At 33.7% G+C, this 16,853-nt stretch overlaps 1 protein-coding gene across 2 annotated transcripts; it reads left to right on the top strand.

Annotated features, from left to right (window-relative positions):
* The first annotated feature begins 952 nt into the window (after positions 1-952).
* tmem222b (transmembrane protein 222b) lies at positions 953-14,981 on the top strand. Of its 2 annotated transcripts, none has more exons than XM_042745199.1 (6): positions 953-1,176; positions 4,115-4,199; positions 7,202-7,233; positions 8,114-8,210; positions 8,429-8,559; positions 9,937-10,570. In XM_042745199.1, the coding sequence occupies exons 1-6, from the start codon at positions 1,058-1,060 to the stop codon at positions 9,944-9,946; spliced, it is 474 nt and encodes a 157-aa protein (XP_042601133.1). In that variant the 5' UTR covers positions 953-1,057; the 3' UTR covers positions 9,947-10,570. The 2 variants fall into 2 exon arrangements, with proteins under 2 accessions (XP_042601133.1, XP_042601132.1); XM_042745198.1 differs by lacking the exon at positions 9,937-10,570 and adding an exon at positions 12,311-14,981 and having other exon boundaries at positions 955-1,176.
* The last annotated feature ends 1,872 nt before the right edge of the window (positions 14,982-16,853 follow it).

Below are 16,853 nucleotides of genomic sequence, written 5' to 3'. Positions count from 1 at the left end.
TGAACAGTTATGTACCTGTAAGAAACAAATCCATCATTAAGGTATTTTAACTTTAAACCTTAACCTTAAGTCCTTAACCATAAGAAATCTTCCTTCAGTAAAAAAAAAAAAAAAAAAGTCCATCCCCTGTTGTCTTCTCACATCAAAATTGATTGACATATTAGTTCAGAACTGTTTTTGCTTGTAGCCTAAATGGTGCTTGATCTTGTGCATATTTCTCTCTTGATTCAGAAGAGATGACTTTTCATGTGTGGATTACTTGTGGATTATTGTGATGTTTTTATCAGCTGTTTGGACTCTCATTCTGACGGCACCCATTCACTGCAGAGGATCCACTGATGAGCAACTCATGCAATGCTGAATTTCTCCAAATCTGTTCCCATGAAGAAACAAACTCATCCACATCTTGGATTCAGCAAATGTTCACTTTTGGATAAGCCATTCCTTTAAAGTGAATTCATTCCTTCGTCAGTGTATTACCTTTGTTTTCTCTGTGCAAACACTGTTATTATTATTATTATTATTATTATTATTATTATTATTATTATTATTATTATTTATAGAATATTCTTTATTCACAAAAACAAAACGAATCACATTTTCATTTTTAATCATTTATTTAAAAGGAAAGCAATTAAACAAAGGAAAGCAATTAAACAAAGTTCTAAATTGTAGCTCATAATGTGGCAACAGAATTAATTTTAAATCTTATTTTGATAGCCTACCTGTGATCATTCTTTTAATTTATAATCCCTTTGTATTTAAATAAATAAATAAAAACTTGTCTATGTAATGCCCAGATCCTCTCATACAAAAACTGAAAATGAAACATTAGGCTAAAATGCCAGAGGACTTTAATACTCGTTTATCTGTATATTAGGGTCAAACATGTTCTCTCTCAATGGTTATAGTGTCATTTTTATCGCTGGATATTTACCATTGATAAAGTGTGTGGTCTGCAGTAGCCGAAGGGACCCCGGAAACGCGCCGCTCGCGTCGCCAGCGCGCTGCAGATCCAGGAAGCGGAACGAAAGAAGTTCATTTCTCACAGCTGGTGATGGCGGATGCTGTCGAAATAGAGACCATGAAGAATTATAACATAGCGTTTGAGAGGATAGACCCGAGCATTAGCCGCTATCCCTACTGTATTGTATGGACGCCCATCCCCGTGTTATCGTGAGTGACTCTCGCCTCCACTGAGGCTTTTGCTTCATGTTAATGTTTAAAAATCGATTCAGTCCCGAAAAAATGATCTTTGTGTTTATGATGGATGCATTACACCAGCGAGCGATGCGTCGCGTCGCGTCATCGAGCAATTGCGGTGTAGTTACACCGCTTTGTTGATGTGGCAGCGTTCTGGTATGTCGCGTCGCGTCGCGTTAACTAGGTTTAATAAACATTACCAGATTTGGCATTTGAACCGGTTTTACTGAGAAGCAAAACCTGATCGCTGTGTTTAAAGGAGTAGCCTAGTTCCCAGAAGGAAATCAAATTCCGCCATCATTTATACTCGTTTTCATGACTTTGTTCCATGGAACACAAATTCAAATATTCGAACACGCGCTCTTAGAAGTATTTTAAACAATGTTCTCATTCTTTGATACAGTAAGAGTGGACGGAGACTGGGGCTGTTGTGCTCCAAACATGACAAAAAGTAGTCGAACTCGAGTCTTATTATAGCTTTGTGTGAAGAACAGACAGAACTGTAGATTGTTATTTGCCAAAACTGTATAAGGCATGTAGTTAAATTAAAATATGGCGTGAGAAAACGGATATACAGTTAAGTATTCAGAGTTTTCATATGATCATCATTGACATGAAACCAAATATTTGATGGTTACACTGTCAAGGAAAACAAAACCTGTCTAACCTTCATTATTTCATTTAGCTATTTCATTGGCTAAAAACTGCTCTTTGTGCATGTAAACATTAACCTTCCCTATACACTTAATCTCGATCCAGAAAACATGAATGATTGTAAAAGCTATTTGAGACATTGTTTAGGCCCGTTCACACCAAGAGTGATGACTAGAAAGATAACTCTTAGAAGAACTAGGCCTATTGTTGACAGAAAGTGATTTTAACAGGAGCGTTCCTCTGTCGTTATTGTTATTATAGCTGTGGTTAAAGTGTTACCTTTACATAAAAGTGGTGTGGAATGGACTGTCATACCATATTGTTGTTTAGTTGCATGGTGCTAAATGACTACCATATGCGCTATTTACACTTGGATATTTTAAAGAATACCATGGTAATACACTGATAATTGTAGTACTTTTTTTTGTAAAGTAAAATCATTGTTATTGGACACCAATTTGTAATGCATATCAGTAATTCTATAACATACATTATAATTTATGACCATTAGTTGCAAACACGACACCTTTGTTGAATCTTTGATGCATTTGTCCTAGGATGGTGCTTGAGTTCATTAACAACACCCATTATGATCTGGTCTGGGATCAGAATCCAAGCTCCATCTGATAGTCATTTGCTGAGATGAATCTGATTGCAGCTGGTCTCAGACCAGTCTCCTGGTGTGCTCCACTGCAGATCGTCTCAGTGTGAGAGTTCCTCGCCCCATGTTTTCTTCTTCTCCTGTATTTGGGTCGGCGGCTTGCTCTGTAGGACACTCGGTGATAAATATGCACATGGACAGGAGTGTATCTGGGGTGCCGGCGTATGCCCTACTCCACTTCATAAACTCCACCGGGGCTGTTTTATCCAGGATATTCATATCGCCCCCTGAGAGCTCTGTTGATAATACTTTTTTAATCACTTTGACAGGAATTTTGGTCTAGTGTCTAATCCGCTTCCTTATCTGGTTGTCATTTGGACTGCCGGTTCTGTTGCCCTGCTTGTTTGAATTCCAAAGCCAAATAAGATGAATCTGAATCAGCAGGGGAAGCTGGATTTCAGCCAGGTGTATGATATTGAAAAGGGCATTCTCCAGCATCAAGCCTTGTGCTTTTAGCTGTCCTCCCAAAACACACAAGTTTATGTGTATTTCCACTCTTGTGAACAATTTTAAATAATAGCTGTTTTTAGCAATTTCCTCCTGCCTTTTTTTTTGGCTCTAGCCATGCAAATGTAGTAAGTGAAGGGATAACGTTGAGGCTGTTGGTCCGTTATCATAAAGTAAACCCTCATACAAGAATTGCACATAAAAGTTCCATCTATATGGATTATGCAGTTTTAACATGAATAAACTAATAAACCTAATCTGATGCATATATGTCATAATACCTGTTTCATACAAAAATGAAACAGGTATTTATTTATTCATTTATTTAAATATAATTTAATGTAACTAACATAGCAAATGATGAAAAGTAATCTAAAATAAACAAAAATTCTACCACTGCAGTGTCTGTTGACTGCTGTTCTTCTTGGATAACCAACTATTTTCTTTTCAGATAACAACACCAAAAAAATAAAATAAAATAAAAATAGGCCTAAATTTAAAATTTATGTAATTTAATATAACATAACAATCCAACCCAACTGAATTTTTATAATACACAAAATCAAAATGATACACATATTTCACACACACACAAAAATGAAAATAAAATGGTAAGATTTCTGCACTCAATAAATAAATAAATAAATAAAATAAAAAATAAATAAATAATGGCATAGTTTAAGTATTTGCATCTATTTGATTTTAACTAGTCATATTTTCAAAATGCATTCATTTAAATTGCTTAGAATCAGCATAAATCTGTTCATTGTGGAAAAAAAATACATTTATTAATTTAAAATGTAAGAACAGTTCAAATATGGCTGACTGTGGAACAGGCAATAATCAAATAGTTAAAATTAATAAGACTGAAACAAATTGGATTAACTGATAACGAATATATAAAGTAGTTACTGTAGTTTGTATATAAATCACTTAGTACTATCATAGACATAAATAGTTATAAAGAACAAAAAAAACTATAGCTAAATTTTCAGATGTACATATTTACAGAGAAAATTATTATAAGCTTTTAACAATTTTCTTCCTGGAAAATGAATGAAAACATTGATCATATTCTTGTCTGGGGCAAGATCTAATCTTAAAACAGTGTGCTTTTGTTAATTCCTTTTGTTTGTTGTATTCTTTCAGATGGCTCTTTCCTTTCATCGGACACATGGGTATTTGCACCTCCACTGGAGTGATCCGCGATTTTGCAGGTCCATACTTTGTCTCAGTAAGTATATTTACATGCACTATTATAATAACATATGCCTGTCCAAGAATACATGAGAAAATGCATGATTTTATATATATATATACACACATTAAGAGTTTATTTAGCGAAAACAGATAACTCCGTTTTTGAATTTTCAAAAATCATGTTTTTCATTGTTATCATGTTTTTATTGTGTTAAGTTAGTTGTATTCTTTAGTTAATTTTTTAACCTAATCAAAATAATCTAACTGCAGTTTGATTGAGATTGAGATTATTTATATATAATATCACTTTATTACAAAAAATGGTTTAAAAACCTAATAATATTGCAGAAACTCCTCTTTTCACTGGCATCACTTAGGCTTTCTCTGTTATTTTATGATTTTAACTAATTGCCAAATTCTTATTCACAGTTTTAGCAACTCAAATACAATCTAGCTTCATTCCGTGAACTCCCGCTTTTGTCCAGTAAATGTTCTATTGTCAATCAGGAGGATGTGATTTTGCAGTAGTAAAATGCATTGCAAACAGCAGTTCACGCTGGCGCTGATATTCAAACATCGTTTCTCATTGAAGCACAAACTTTGTATATTTCAGAACTCGTGGCACTGAGATAAAACTATTTCTATAAGATCCACAATCTTAAGAAACAACAACACACTGTATGCATCACATCCTCAGAACTGACTGATTGATTCTCACACATACAAGGTTGTCACATCAATTGTAAAATTTAATATAATTTGTGTTATTTCCAAGTGTGCCATTGAGAAATTCATCACTCAGAAGGTCCGCTTGCAAATGTAAGCATGCAACACTTGTATTAAACATCACTGAACATCTTTTGCAGCACCTTTTCTTAGTAGAGAAAATGAACGCCAGATTGCCAAAGTGCATCAATTAGGTAACACTGGGGAGATTTCCAAACAGTGCAGGTGTAAATCTGTCATTGGATGGTTTGGATCTCTTTCAATCTGGCAACAATGAGCTTGTTCGAAGCCCATGGAGGCTTGTTACTGTGAGACGCCTGAGCTGTGTTATAAATGACCTGTGTAGACTGGGCTGGACGTTCCTCCTGTCTGACCTCAACAATGTCAAGCAACTTTTTGTTGACATATAAAGGCCTCATAAAGTGTATCTGCTTTCGGTTAAGAGCGCTCCTCTAGATAAAGGTCTCTATAATTTGGTGTGAAATTCCATGGATCGTTTTCACTAGAAATCGCTGGAAAGTTCAGCGTTCACCACCAGCTTCTTCAGTGACCCTGTAAGAGCACATCCTGTTATTTCCAAAAGAAAAATCTATACCTGTGCAAAAAGGTGCAGAGCAGAGGAGGACATGCGGTGAAAGCTACACCTCCAGCTCCGTCAGCTCTCTGCACGACTAATTGCTGTTTTCTCAGAGATCTTCTTGTTAAAAATACATGGTCTTATCCTAGAGTTCACAGTCAGGGCAACTCTATCTCATAATGCACCTGGTATTGAATAGGATCCAACCGCTTGTTCATAAGAATCCTGACAAGCTGTTCAAACAAAAGCAAAGTTATCATGGTATCAAAGCTCCACAGCAGTTCTCTTCAGGTTCGGACATTGTCCTATAAGCACATCTCTGTCAGACTGGAGCAAAAGTGAAATGTGTTGGGTAGAGCAGGGCTGGTAATGTGAGAGGATGGGGTTATTTGACCTGCGGTGATACGGGCCAGCACACACTCAAGTGCACCGCAGTCTGCTGCACTTAACTCCGCTTGTGGCTGACACAGACTGAAGCACGTCTCGCATGTGGAATGAGCAGAGCGATGTGGGTTGAGGTCAGTTCATAGTTTAAGGGTTTTGGAAATTGCTTGATGATAAAAATGCTGTATTAGATTACATTTCAGAACATTATGACACTTGCACATGCAAAAAAATGTGTTTTCCGAAATTGTTATTTATGTGTTTTGACCCACAGTACTTTGTGGTTGCAAGGGTGATTTCTCACTGATCCATGTTAAAAAAAATTCAGATCTAGTCATCATTTACTCAATTCTATGTCGTTCCAAACCTGTATGACTCTCTGTCTTCTGTGAAACTAAAAAGTAGTGTTTTTGTTTTTTTTTCAAAATTGTTTGGTTACAAGCATTCTTCAAAAAAAAAAAAAAAAAAAAAAAGAGAGCATTATTAAAAATCGAAAAAGAAACGTCACATGATCCTTCAGAAATCACTCTAATATGCTGATTTATTATCAGTGCTGGAAACCTATGATACTTCTTTTTTTTCAGGATTCTTTGATCAATACAATTTAAAAAGAAGAGCATTTATTTAAAATAGAAATCTTTTCTAACAATATGCACTTCTATTCAAAAGTTTGGGGTCAGTAAATTATTTATTTATTTATTTATTTTTTTTTTAAAGAAATGAACTTTTATTCAGCAAGGATGTGTTAAATGAAGAAGTGATAGCAAAGATTTATATTGTTAGAAAAGTCTTACTAATCCCAAACTTTGCATCTTATATTGTATTTTATCTTACTGCCCTGGAATTAAGAATTTATTTATCTTGTTTTAACTAATTTTAAGAGTAAACAAGTGCAAAAAAAAAAAAAAAAAAAATTAGAGTATCTACATATAAAGTATGTCCTATGAATATTTAGCAAGCAGTATTTTTGTATCACATGTATAATAGTAGATGTTGTTTGATTTTGTAGTGCTGTTTAAAGCCTGAATCAGAGTTGCTGTTGAAGGCGCTTGTGTGTGCTCTTGTGGTGCCTTCAGGCAATTAGTGATGTCATCCTGATGTCAGCTGCAGCTCTACAGTCATTAGTCACACGACAGCAGAACCCATGAGCCACTGTGAGCACACACTCGAGATGATTGACAGCTGACGGATAGCTGCAGGGAGAAGTGAGGATCCATAAGGGTGTCTTTCAGGAAAGAGGGAAATGTTATGAATGAATTGCAAAACACGCCTATGCTTAGGGCTTTGTTGTTGTTAATTGTTACATTGTACACATACAGAGCTGACCGTCTGTTTCTCTGCTCTTGCAGGAGGATAACATGGCATTCGGAAGACCGACAAAGTGAGTCAATGCTGTGATGTTGCATTGAACAGCAATATCAAAACAGAGCGATGCTACAGTCTTTACTTGCATAAATTACTTACTTAATGCAGCTTTCTATAGCTGGTATACAAGAAAGTATGCAATCGTCAAAAAATTACAGATGTAACCTTTTTAAAGCTTGACTTAAAAAAAGCTAATTATTAGACTTTTATAAGTATATATATATATATATATATATATATATATATAATATATATATAATATATATATATATATATATAATAAAATAAATAAATATAAAAATATAAATATATAAAATATAATAATATATAAAAATATAATATAATATATATATATATATATATATATATATATATATATATATATATATATATATATATATATATATATATATATATATATAATATCAGCTTTTATGACTCATAAAATATGAGAGTGAGAATATGGAGCTCAGACTCCAGAGGGGAAAAAACACCTCAATGCAAAAATATGCAGTTGCTGATATTTATATGGCCAAAAAGGATTACATTCAGACCGCTTATGAGATCTTTATGACAGTATAAAAATGTACTTGCATATAATGCATAGAATACATATCAGTCGTCACTCTTTATCTCCCAGTAATATGTCTTAAGACGATATTTAAGTGCTTAGTTTTATGATCAAAGCTTTCTATTTTGGGGGCAAAACATACAATGCAATACAATACAGTGATGATTGAGAGAAATATAAATAAATGTTCCTCTGGGCATGATCATATTTCAAATAGAAGCCTGTATCATATTTAATACTCACATTTTAACATGATTATTTTGTTTAAAAAAATAAAATAAAAAAAAAGTTAAATTAAAAAACTTGCTATCTACTTTGCTCCCAGGTACTGGATGTTAGACGTCAGTAAAGTGTATGCCAGTGGATCTAACGTGTGGGACACAGCAGTTCACAACGCTTCAGAAGAGTACAAACAGAGAATGGTAATCTGTGTTTCTTCCCTGTTTTGCTTGTGGAAAAAAACGAAAAAGCATTTAAATTAATGCGCATTTATGATCTACATTTAGAGAATAAGTTAACTTTACGCTATTGTTAATTTCTCAGAATGAAAGATATAATATACATATATATATCTCTTTCATCATCCATACGGTTAAACTGCGTTATATATTCTGACAAATTATCTCCGTTTTCCCGCCAGCACAACCTTTGTTGTGACAACTGTCACTCGCATGTTGCCATGGCACTGAACCTGATGCACTATGACAACAGCACCTCGTGGAACATGGTGAACCTCTGCCTGCTGTCACTCATTCATGGCAAACACGTCAGGTGAGACAAAGTCTATGTTTACACGACAACGGTGTAGTCAAAAATGGAAAAGAGTTTTTAAAGAGTTTCACGTATACACGGCATCGTTTTTGATTCTCGTTTACACATATCCAAAAATGCTGTATTACGTATGCCAGGCCAGTAGATGGCGCTGTCACCTTGTAAGTAAACAGTACCTGTAGGGAAGTGACGATTATAATATTGGTGAAGTAAATCCACACTTTGCTGATGAAGCGTTAGCATACTCTTGAGAAGCAACAACAGTACCATATACACCGCCATTGTTGTGTATGTTTGTTCGCACTTGCCTTTAAAATCGACACGTACTGCGCATGTCTACATACCGAACACGTACTATGTGTGCATGACGTTTTCAAAGACTCCCATATTGGGTGTTTACATGGAAACGATAACGGTGGCCTTTTCAAAAACTTGCACTTTTTAAAACCCGTTTTCAAAATATGCGTTTTCAGTCCCCAAAACACTGTTGTCGTGTAAAAACATGCAAAACACATAAAAAGTCCCCCGTTTTTGGCTGAAAACTTTGTCGTGTAAACGGCCCCTAACAGAGCTGTGCACATTCACAGCGCTGTTTTCAGATGTACTTCTGCATGTGCTTGCCTTTTTAATCAGACTGCTAAGTTTGAAATCCTTTTTTTGGTGTCATTTGTTCACTAGAGGGCTTTTCACACTTGCAATAGTTAACTCTGGATCAGACTAAACTCTGGGTAAACCGAATCATGGGTTGTCTTGCTTAACTTTCACGCTGTTCATAAAGTTGCCTGTGGTTAACAACTAATCCTGTGGATTCACACAGTACAATCCTAAACTCCTTATTTGCATATTTGCAGTGTCAGTGCCATTGATTGGATGAATGCAGCATGCAACCTATTTACATCAAGGCTTATAAATGCACGTCGACATATAATGTATTGCAGACTGTACTTTTGAGTTTTTCCTTCTGTGACTGTCCAAAGCAGATGTCAGCTGCTAAGAATCTAGCCATAACATTCAGTGCCTCATTCTTTCACACTGTACACTTTGACACAGGAACATGCTTTCAAAACCCGCGGGGAAAAGTGTTGTTAACCCCACTTTTAAATTACAATAGTGAAACATTTCTCTAGCTGAGGTCAAAAGCAGGGTTCAGAGCGATGATAACTCAACTTGTTGTTGTTCACATCAGGACACTTTAGCATTTACACTGTAGTTTGCCAAGCTGCACATAATTAAAGTAATTGAACTGCACTCAAGTATACTTATGATAAGTGCATTACCATTCAAAAGTTTGGAGTCTGTAAGATTTTTTTTTTTTACTTTGTTTGTTTGTTTGCAGCCATTTTATATCTTAAATTTGGTTTTAAATCCTCTCTGCAGGATTGCATAATTATAGGACTGAGAAATTGGACCCAGTGCTGTGTTCTGGGTGTCAGCTAAAAATGCTCCTACATGACACCTGAAGTCTAACAAGGGATCGCTCCAGACACAACTCTTTTTTTAGACTACTGGTTGCTGTCTGTTGCTTGTGTATTGGCCCCAGGAGACTGAGAGGGACTCACACAAGGATGGGCTGTCATGGCATCTCTCAGGTGTAATTGAAAGTGTTGCATTATGTGTGTGTTTTTCCTGGCCCAATGTGTTCAGAGTGCATCCATCACTGTTTATTGTGAGAACTCTACTGTCAGTCACTAAAAAAGGAGCTGCAGGTATGAAGTGATGATGCAGCTCTTTTGTCCTCCAGCTTGTGGAAGCAGATTGTTGTGGTTGCATCAGTATGGATGGAGAATTTTGACTATCAGCATGAAATCTGGTCCTCAGCATATTCTAATCTGATATTGCAAAGAAAACAAACACTGTCTATGTGCTGTTGAAGGAAAAGTAATGTTATATCACAATGATAATCTGTCTTCTTCATCTTTTATTTGCTTTCTATCTGTGATTAATGGTCTTTGCTTAGGTAAGCACCACCTTTGTGAAAAAGACTGCATTGAATGTGCATTTGTAGTGTACTTCACATCTTAAAACTATATTTTTTAAAAACTGCACTTGCAGAAAATGTAATATTAATGAAATAAATCCCACTTAAGTTTATTTAAAGAGAGTACTCTTTTGTGACTGTTTCTTAACGCACTTAAGTAGATTTGAAAGGTAAACTTTGTAATAATGTCAAAGTACATTTTAATTTAAATCACTTGTTCTCAAAGTACACTTATTTTGATGTGTTGACTAACATGCTAAAGCACATGTGAAGTACTTGATTATAATTTTACCTCTAGTGTGTCATTCATTTAAAGTTCTTATTTTAAATGTACTATATTGCAGCTTTACTACAAATGTGTTTAATTACACATATATTTAAATACATGACGAGTTTCAATAGATATGACATTAAAGTATATTTTTGTTTACTATAAATGCTTGTCAGTACATTCAGCAGTGCACTTTAACTATTATTTCAATAGACAAAAGTAATTATGACATTACATACTTAAGTGAGTCAAAAAATCACTCTAAAGCTCAGCTGATTGCATTTAATAAATTTAAAACTAACATATTTTCATTTTCAGTTAACATGCAATTGAGTGTCAGAAAACATGCCATTTTTACATTTAAATTAGTGCTTTCAAACGATTAATTGCGATTAATTTTATACAGAATAAAAGTTTTTGTTTGCATATATGTGTGTGTACTGTGTATATTTATTATGTATATAAAAATACAAACAGTATACATTTAGAAAATATTTACATGTCTATATTTTTATTCATATAATTTATATAATAAATATATTTAATATATAAACAACATATTTTTCTCAAATGTGTACATGCACGTGTGTGTATTTATATAGACCTAATAAATATACACAGTACACACACACACACACACATATTATGCAAACAAAAACTTTTATGGATGCGATTAATCGCGATTAATCGTTTGACAGCACTAATTTTAATATATTCTTTTAAAGTATAGTACATCTATAATAAGCCCTCTTTTGAAGTATGATAGTGTACTTCTTTTGTACAAGGGTTTAACTGTTGCTCCTACATTGGTTTAATGATTTTAACAAACCTCTTAACTGTTAATATTAAATGTTGGCGAGTAACTCATCCTGCACCATTTTTCCCAATCAGCTGGATTTGCATACAATAAAATTGGCCAAAAAATAAAAATCACATTGACTATAACATTGAAGAAGGGTCCGGAAGCATATCTTGAGACTAGAATATTATAGAGATTTTGGGGTGGGCTTTGTTTTTTTTTTGTTTAGTTTTTTTTACTAGGGATGCATCGATCGAATACTCAGTATCTGTATTGGCTCTCCAAGAGGGCACAATAACTGAGATTTAAAACTGTTAAAAGAAAAGGCTCAATAAAATATTGCACAGATTTAATATGCTACTGGGTGATGGTCAGGTCAACACACATAAGTATAGAAATTCTACATTGATTTAAAAAAACTGCGCTGGTATCGGATTGGATCGGTATCGACCGATTTTCTGGATCGGATCTGTTCTGAAAAAATGGTATCAGTGCATCCCTATTTTTTGCTTGGAGCTACAACTCCTTAAAGACTGCGTGACAGTGCCTTGGCGAACCTACAAACCATTTCAACCACCCAGAAACCCTCTACATCATTGCACAGACAAGCACATATCAGAATCTAGTCTCTTTTATGTTTTCATCTTCACTGAAACTCTATCTTTCTCTCACACGGACGTTTTTTCTCTCTCTCTTTCCACAGTTGCGTAGGCTTCCTGAAGACCTGGCTTCCTTTCTGCATCTTGACCAGTGTGATCCTGGCTGTGACTCTATCTCTAAACCTGCGATGAACCAGCGGGGTCACACACAGGCGAACGGGCTCGCCGCCCATCAGAGACCCGTCACTCCAGCTCCAGCGCGACTCCAGTGAATGTCCAGCTCTTCAGAGCGTAAAGGAGCTCAACGTCCAAAATCAAACGCTAGACCTCTTCGTCGTAGGGTAGAGACAGCAAATACACCATGGCTTCTACGTCTTGTGGTGATGTACGAAATGCTATTCTCAAAACCTGTCTTCCAAAAGGCATGACTTTGGTGTCTCTTGACGGTTATGGTGCTCTTTTATCGTTTGGTTAGACTTTGATCTCCAAACTTTAACTGCTGTTTAGGAAATATAACACTATAACGTGTATATAAATATATTTTAAATATAACTTGAATATGAATTTCTAATGATGCTGTGTTCTTTCTGAGAACATGGTTTATTGCAGAAACAATGCATTGTATATTAAGAGACTCTGGAAGATGGATTTCCTTTAAAAATTCTTACTATGAATACAAAAGCTTATTTAAATTAACACTTTTTTAGGAGTACCCTTTTAGTTGTTTTATTGGCAACATAAACAGCTTTTAATATTGTAGCTTGGCATGCTTAAAAGTGTAATTGTTTTCGAATTACTTACGGAGATTAGCATTCAAAAATTGCTAGTTAATCAATAAGCAAATCGTGTTTGCATTATGTATTGAAAAGCATTCTTTGGCCAGCTGTTATTATATTGCATAATTTATAGTTAATGCATTAATTTACTATTATTACATTGCATTATAAACCATTATGAAACTGCCTTCTCAAGTTGAACGTGATACATTTAAAAGTGTAAAATGTAGTTATGGGACTTGATTTTATTTGTTGGGAATTGATTGAAATAGAAAAAAAGCATGCATTCCATCGCAGAACAGACCAGACACGAACACGAAGGCTTGAAATTTAAGTAGCCTTGATGAATTTAGCCAATTTAGACAGTTGTTTCAATTAATTTGAGGAAAGGTTATGAAGATAGACATTTAGTTTTCTAACATGCACTAATAAATCCTGCACAGTAAGACCAGGAATCAAGGAAAGTAAATGATGCCTTTAATATGTCTTTGTTGTCCTGAGGAACACTTGATTCACATTGCAGGGGTTTCGAAGCTTTACTCTTTCAATCATGAACTATTAGATGATATATTTAATGCTTCCATTGTTTGTTTTCACAAGAAATATCACGGGTATTTTGTTATGTTGACTATTGACTTGGTATAATGGCACAGTATGCCTAGTCTAACAATCATATCACATATAAAAATAAATAAATGATAACATGATTTATGTTCCATGTAAGGTTCAGGGTTTGAATAATGCTCATCAAACGCTGAAATCTGTCAAGCACACATCCAGGTCATTATTTCACCCCAAAATCAAAGAGAAAAATGGCAGAATTGTTTTTGGGTAAAGAAAATGAAGCCTGTTTTATTCTCTTTTGCATGTGATATTATTTCATGGCAATTAAGCACATTTCCTACTGTATGAAGTTATTCATTATATTAATATACGATTAGATTAATTGTATTTATACACCACTGTAGTATATGTAGGACTGCTTTATTATTTTTAATGCAGTATTTTTATTGTAACAACAGTAAAAGCTGTATGTGGAGAAATAAAAATATAATTTTAACAGGCTTGGTTTTTTTAATGCAAAATATAGTTTTACTTCCTTCTGATTTGGGTTGTGAATGTGGCCTGTTTTGTGAGATTCACTTGTACACCTGAATTGCTTAATTAGTGTAGAATTAAGAAGGAAATTAAACCTGGGGTCAAAATGGGCTCTCAAAAATATTTTTACTGTAATAAAAGTCAAACTTGTAACTAATGAAAGTGAAATGAATGTTTTCATTATCATGAAAATCTTAATTATCCTATAATCACAAGCTGTATTTTATACAGAATATATTTTTACTTGCTGCTGATTTTGGGTGTAAGTGTTTCACTCATTTGGTGTATAATCGGAAAGAAAAACAGTCCCAAAGTCCGACTGGGTGAAATCTCACCTTTATTACTGTAATCCATAGCACAGAAATCTGTTTGCTTTTCTCAACTGTACTCATGAACTGATCGAATCCTAGACTATGATCTGGACTCCAAACCCGTTTCCAGGACTCCTGTGTGATCAAATCCCCTCTTTGTTTCATCTCAAAGAGAAAACCTCCCCTCTTACCTATTGCTCTCTTCTCACATTTTTCCTTTTCATTCCTCTTTTCACACTCTCTCTGTCTTTGGAAGTGTTTCCCAGAGCAGCAGGTAGTCGAGTGTGTGTTGTGCCGGTGGAGTGTCTTCAGATGGGCCTGTGTGTGTGTGTGTGTGTGTGTGCTAGAGCTTATCACATTAGAGATCCTGTGTGAAGTGTGACGTTCTTACTGACGGCTTTCCTGGCTTCAAAGACGTGAACTAGTGGATCAGAAGCACATTTGACTGTTTAGGTCGTCACAGCAGCCCAGCGGTTCCCATTTCCTCTCTGTAATCTCTGAAAGCTCATGGCATTCCACTGCTTTATACTGTTAGAGAACATTCAATCATTCACTGAGGTCTTTCTGTGGTTACGATATGTTTAATGTTAACATTCACATGCTATTTATATATATTATATATATTGCAACAGTGTTACCAGAATTTAATCCAGGTCTACATGTTAAAAACAAATTACAGGTCAAAAGTTTGGAAACATGACTATTTTTAATGTTTTTGAAAGAAGTTTCTTCTGCTCATCAAGCCTGCATTTATTTGATCAAAAATATTGTGATATATTATTACAATTTAAAATAATTGTTTTTACATTTATTATACTTTAAATTATCATTTATTTCTGTGATGCAAAGCTGAATTTTTAGGATCATTATCACATGATCCTTTAGAAATCATTCTAATATGATGATTCATTATCAAAGTTGGAAACAGTTCTGCTGCTTAATATTTTTTCAGAACATGTGATACTTTTTTAGGATACTTTGATGAATAAAAAGTAAAAAAAAATAGCTATGTTTTTAAAATATAAATATTTTGTAATAACAATATACACTACTGGTCAGTAATTTTGGGGTCAGTAATTGTTTTTTTTTCTTTTTTTTTTTAAATAAAATCAATAATTTTATTCAGCAAGGATGTGTTAAATTGATAAAAAGTGATAGTAAGAAAATATATTATTAGAATATATATTATTATAATTTTTTATTTTATTTTGAATGAATGCAGTTCTTTTTAACCTTTTATTCATCAAATATATTAGACAGCAGAACTGTTTACAACACTCATAATAAATCAGAATATTAGAATGATTTCTAAATGATCATGTGATAGACTGGATGTTACATGTGACACTGAAGGCTGGAGTAATGATGCTGAAAATTCAGCTTTGCATCACAGGAATAAATTATTTTTTTTAAAGTATATTCAAATAGAAAACTATTATTTTAAGTTGTAAATTTCACAATATTACTGTTTTTTCCTGTATTTTTGATCAAATAAATGCAGGCTTGATGAGCAGAAGAGACTTTATATTATATATATACCAAAATTTAAACCAGAACTAAATCCATACAAACATTTATACAAGCTATGATTAAATTTATATATATTATATATATTGCAACAGTGTTACCAGAATTTAATCCAGGTCTACATGTTTACAAGTTTGATTTGTGTGATGATTAAAAAAAATAATAATAATTTTGTTTGTTTGCTAATGAATAATATTTTAAATGAAGTGTAATGAAAAAGATTATAATTTGTAACAGGCTTGCAAATTTGGCTAGCCAATTCTCATGACATAGAAAATGAATATAGTTTCATTGTAGTTTATTTTTTCTTTTTCTTTTGTAGTTTTCTATATTTTGAGTATTTCTTATAAAATCCTGTAAATAGAATATAACTAAAAGGGTTGCAAATTGAGTTTGACAAATGTAGTCTACACTAAATTATTTGTAAACATTAAAGAAATGGAATGAAATTATTATTTCTTTTATGTTTTAAAATTAATTTTGTTATTTTATTTTTGCCACCAGGTTAATGATTTTTTTTTCTTTTTTTTTTGTATTTCTCATAAAAAAATATAAAACATTCATAATAACAGAGTTGAATTATCTCACTTTTTGAGTAACATCTCACGTTTTGGAATGGAGAAATCATAACAGGGTTGTGTCTAAAATGTAAGACATCACAAAAAAATATTTTAAATTGTTTTTAACGAACATGAACTTAATGAACATGAAAAAGTAAAGTTTTTTCATGTAATGTCATATTTTTGTTAGATAATACTTTTCACTACAAAATTGAGTGTGTGCTTTTAAAAAGCACAGAGAGCCCATCGGCTACCCTCTGGAAAGTGACACTTGATTGATTGATTGCTTTTTGCCATTAGAACAGTTTTAATAGCAGATTACGTATTTCGGTTTCTGCCCGTTTGCTCATTCAAAACTTGCCTGTGCGTAAAAAT

Source organism: Cyprinus carpio, chromosome B19 (genome assembly GCF_018340385.1).
Source record: "Cyprinus carpio isolate SPL01 chromosome B19, ASM1834038v1, whole genome shotgun sequence".
NCBI lineage: Eukaryota > Metazoa > Chordata > Actinopteri > Cypriniformes > Cyprinidae > Cyprinus > Cyprinus carpio.
Note: the sequence above shows the minus strand (reverse complement) of the source record. Positions and strands in the feature narration are given on the sequence as shown.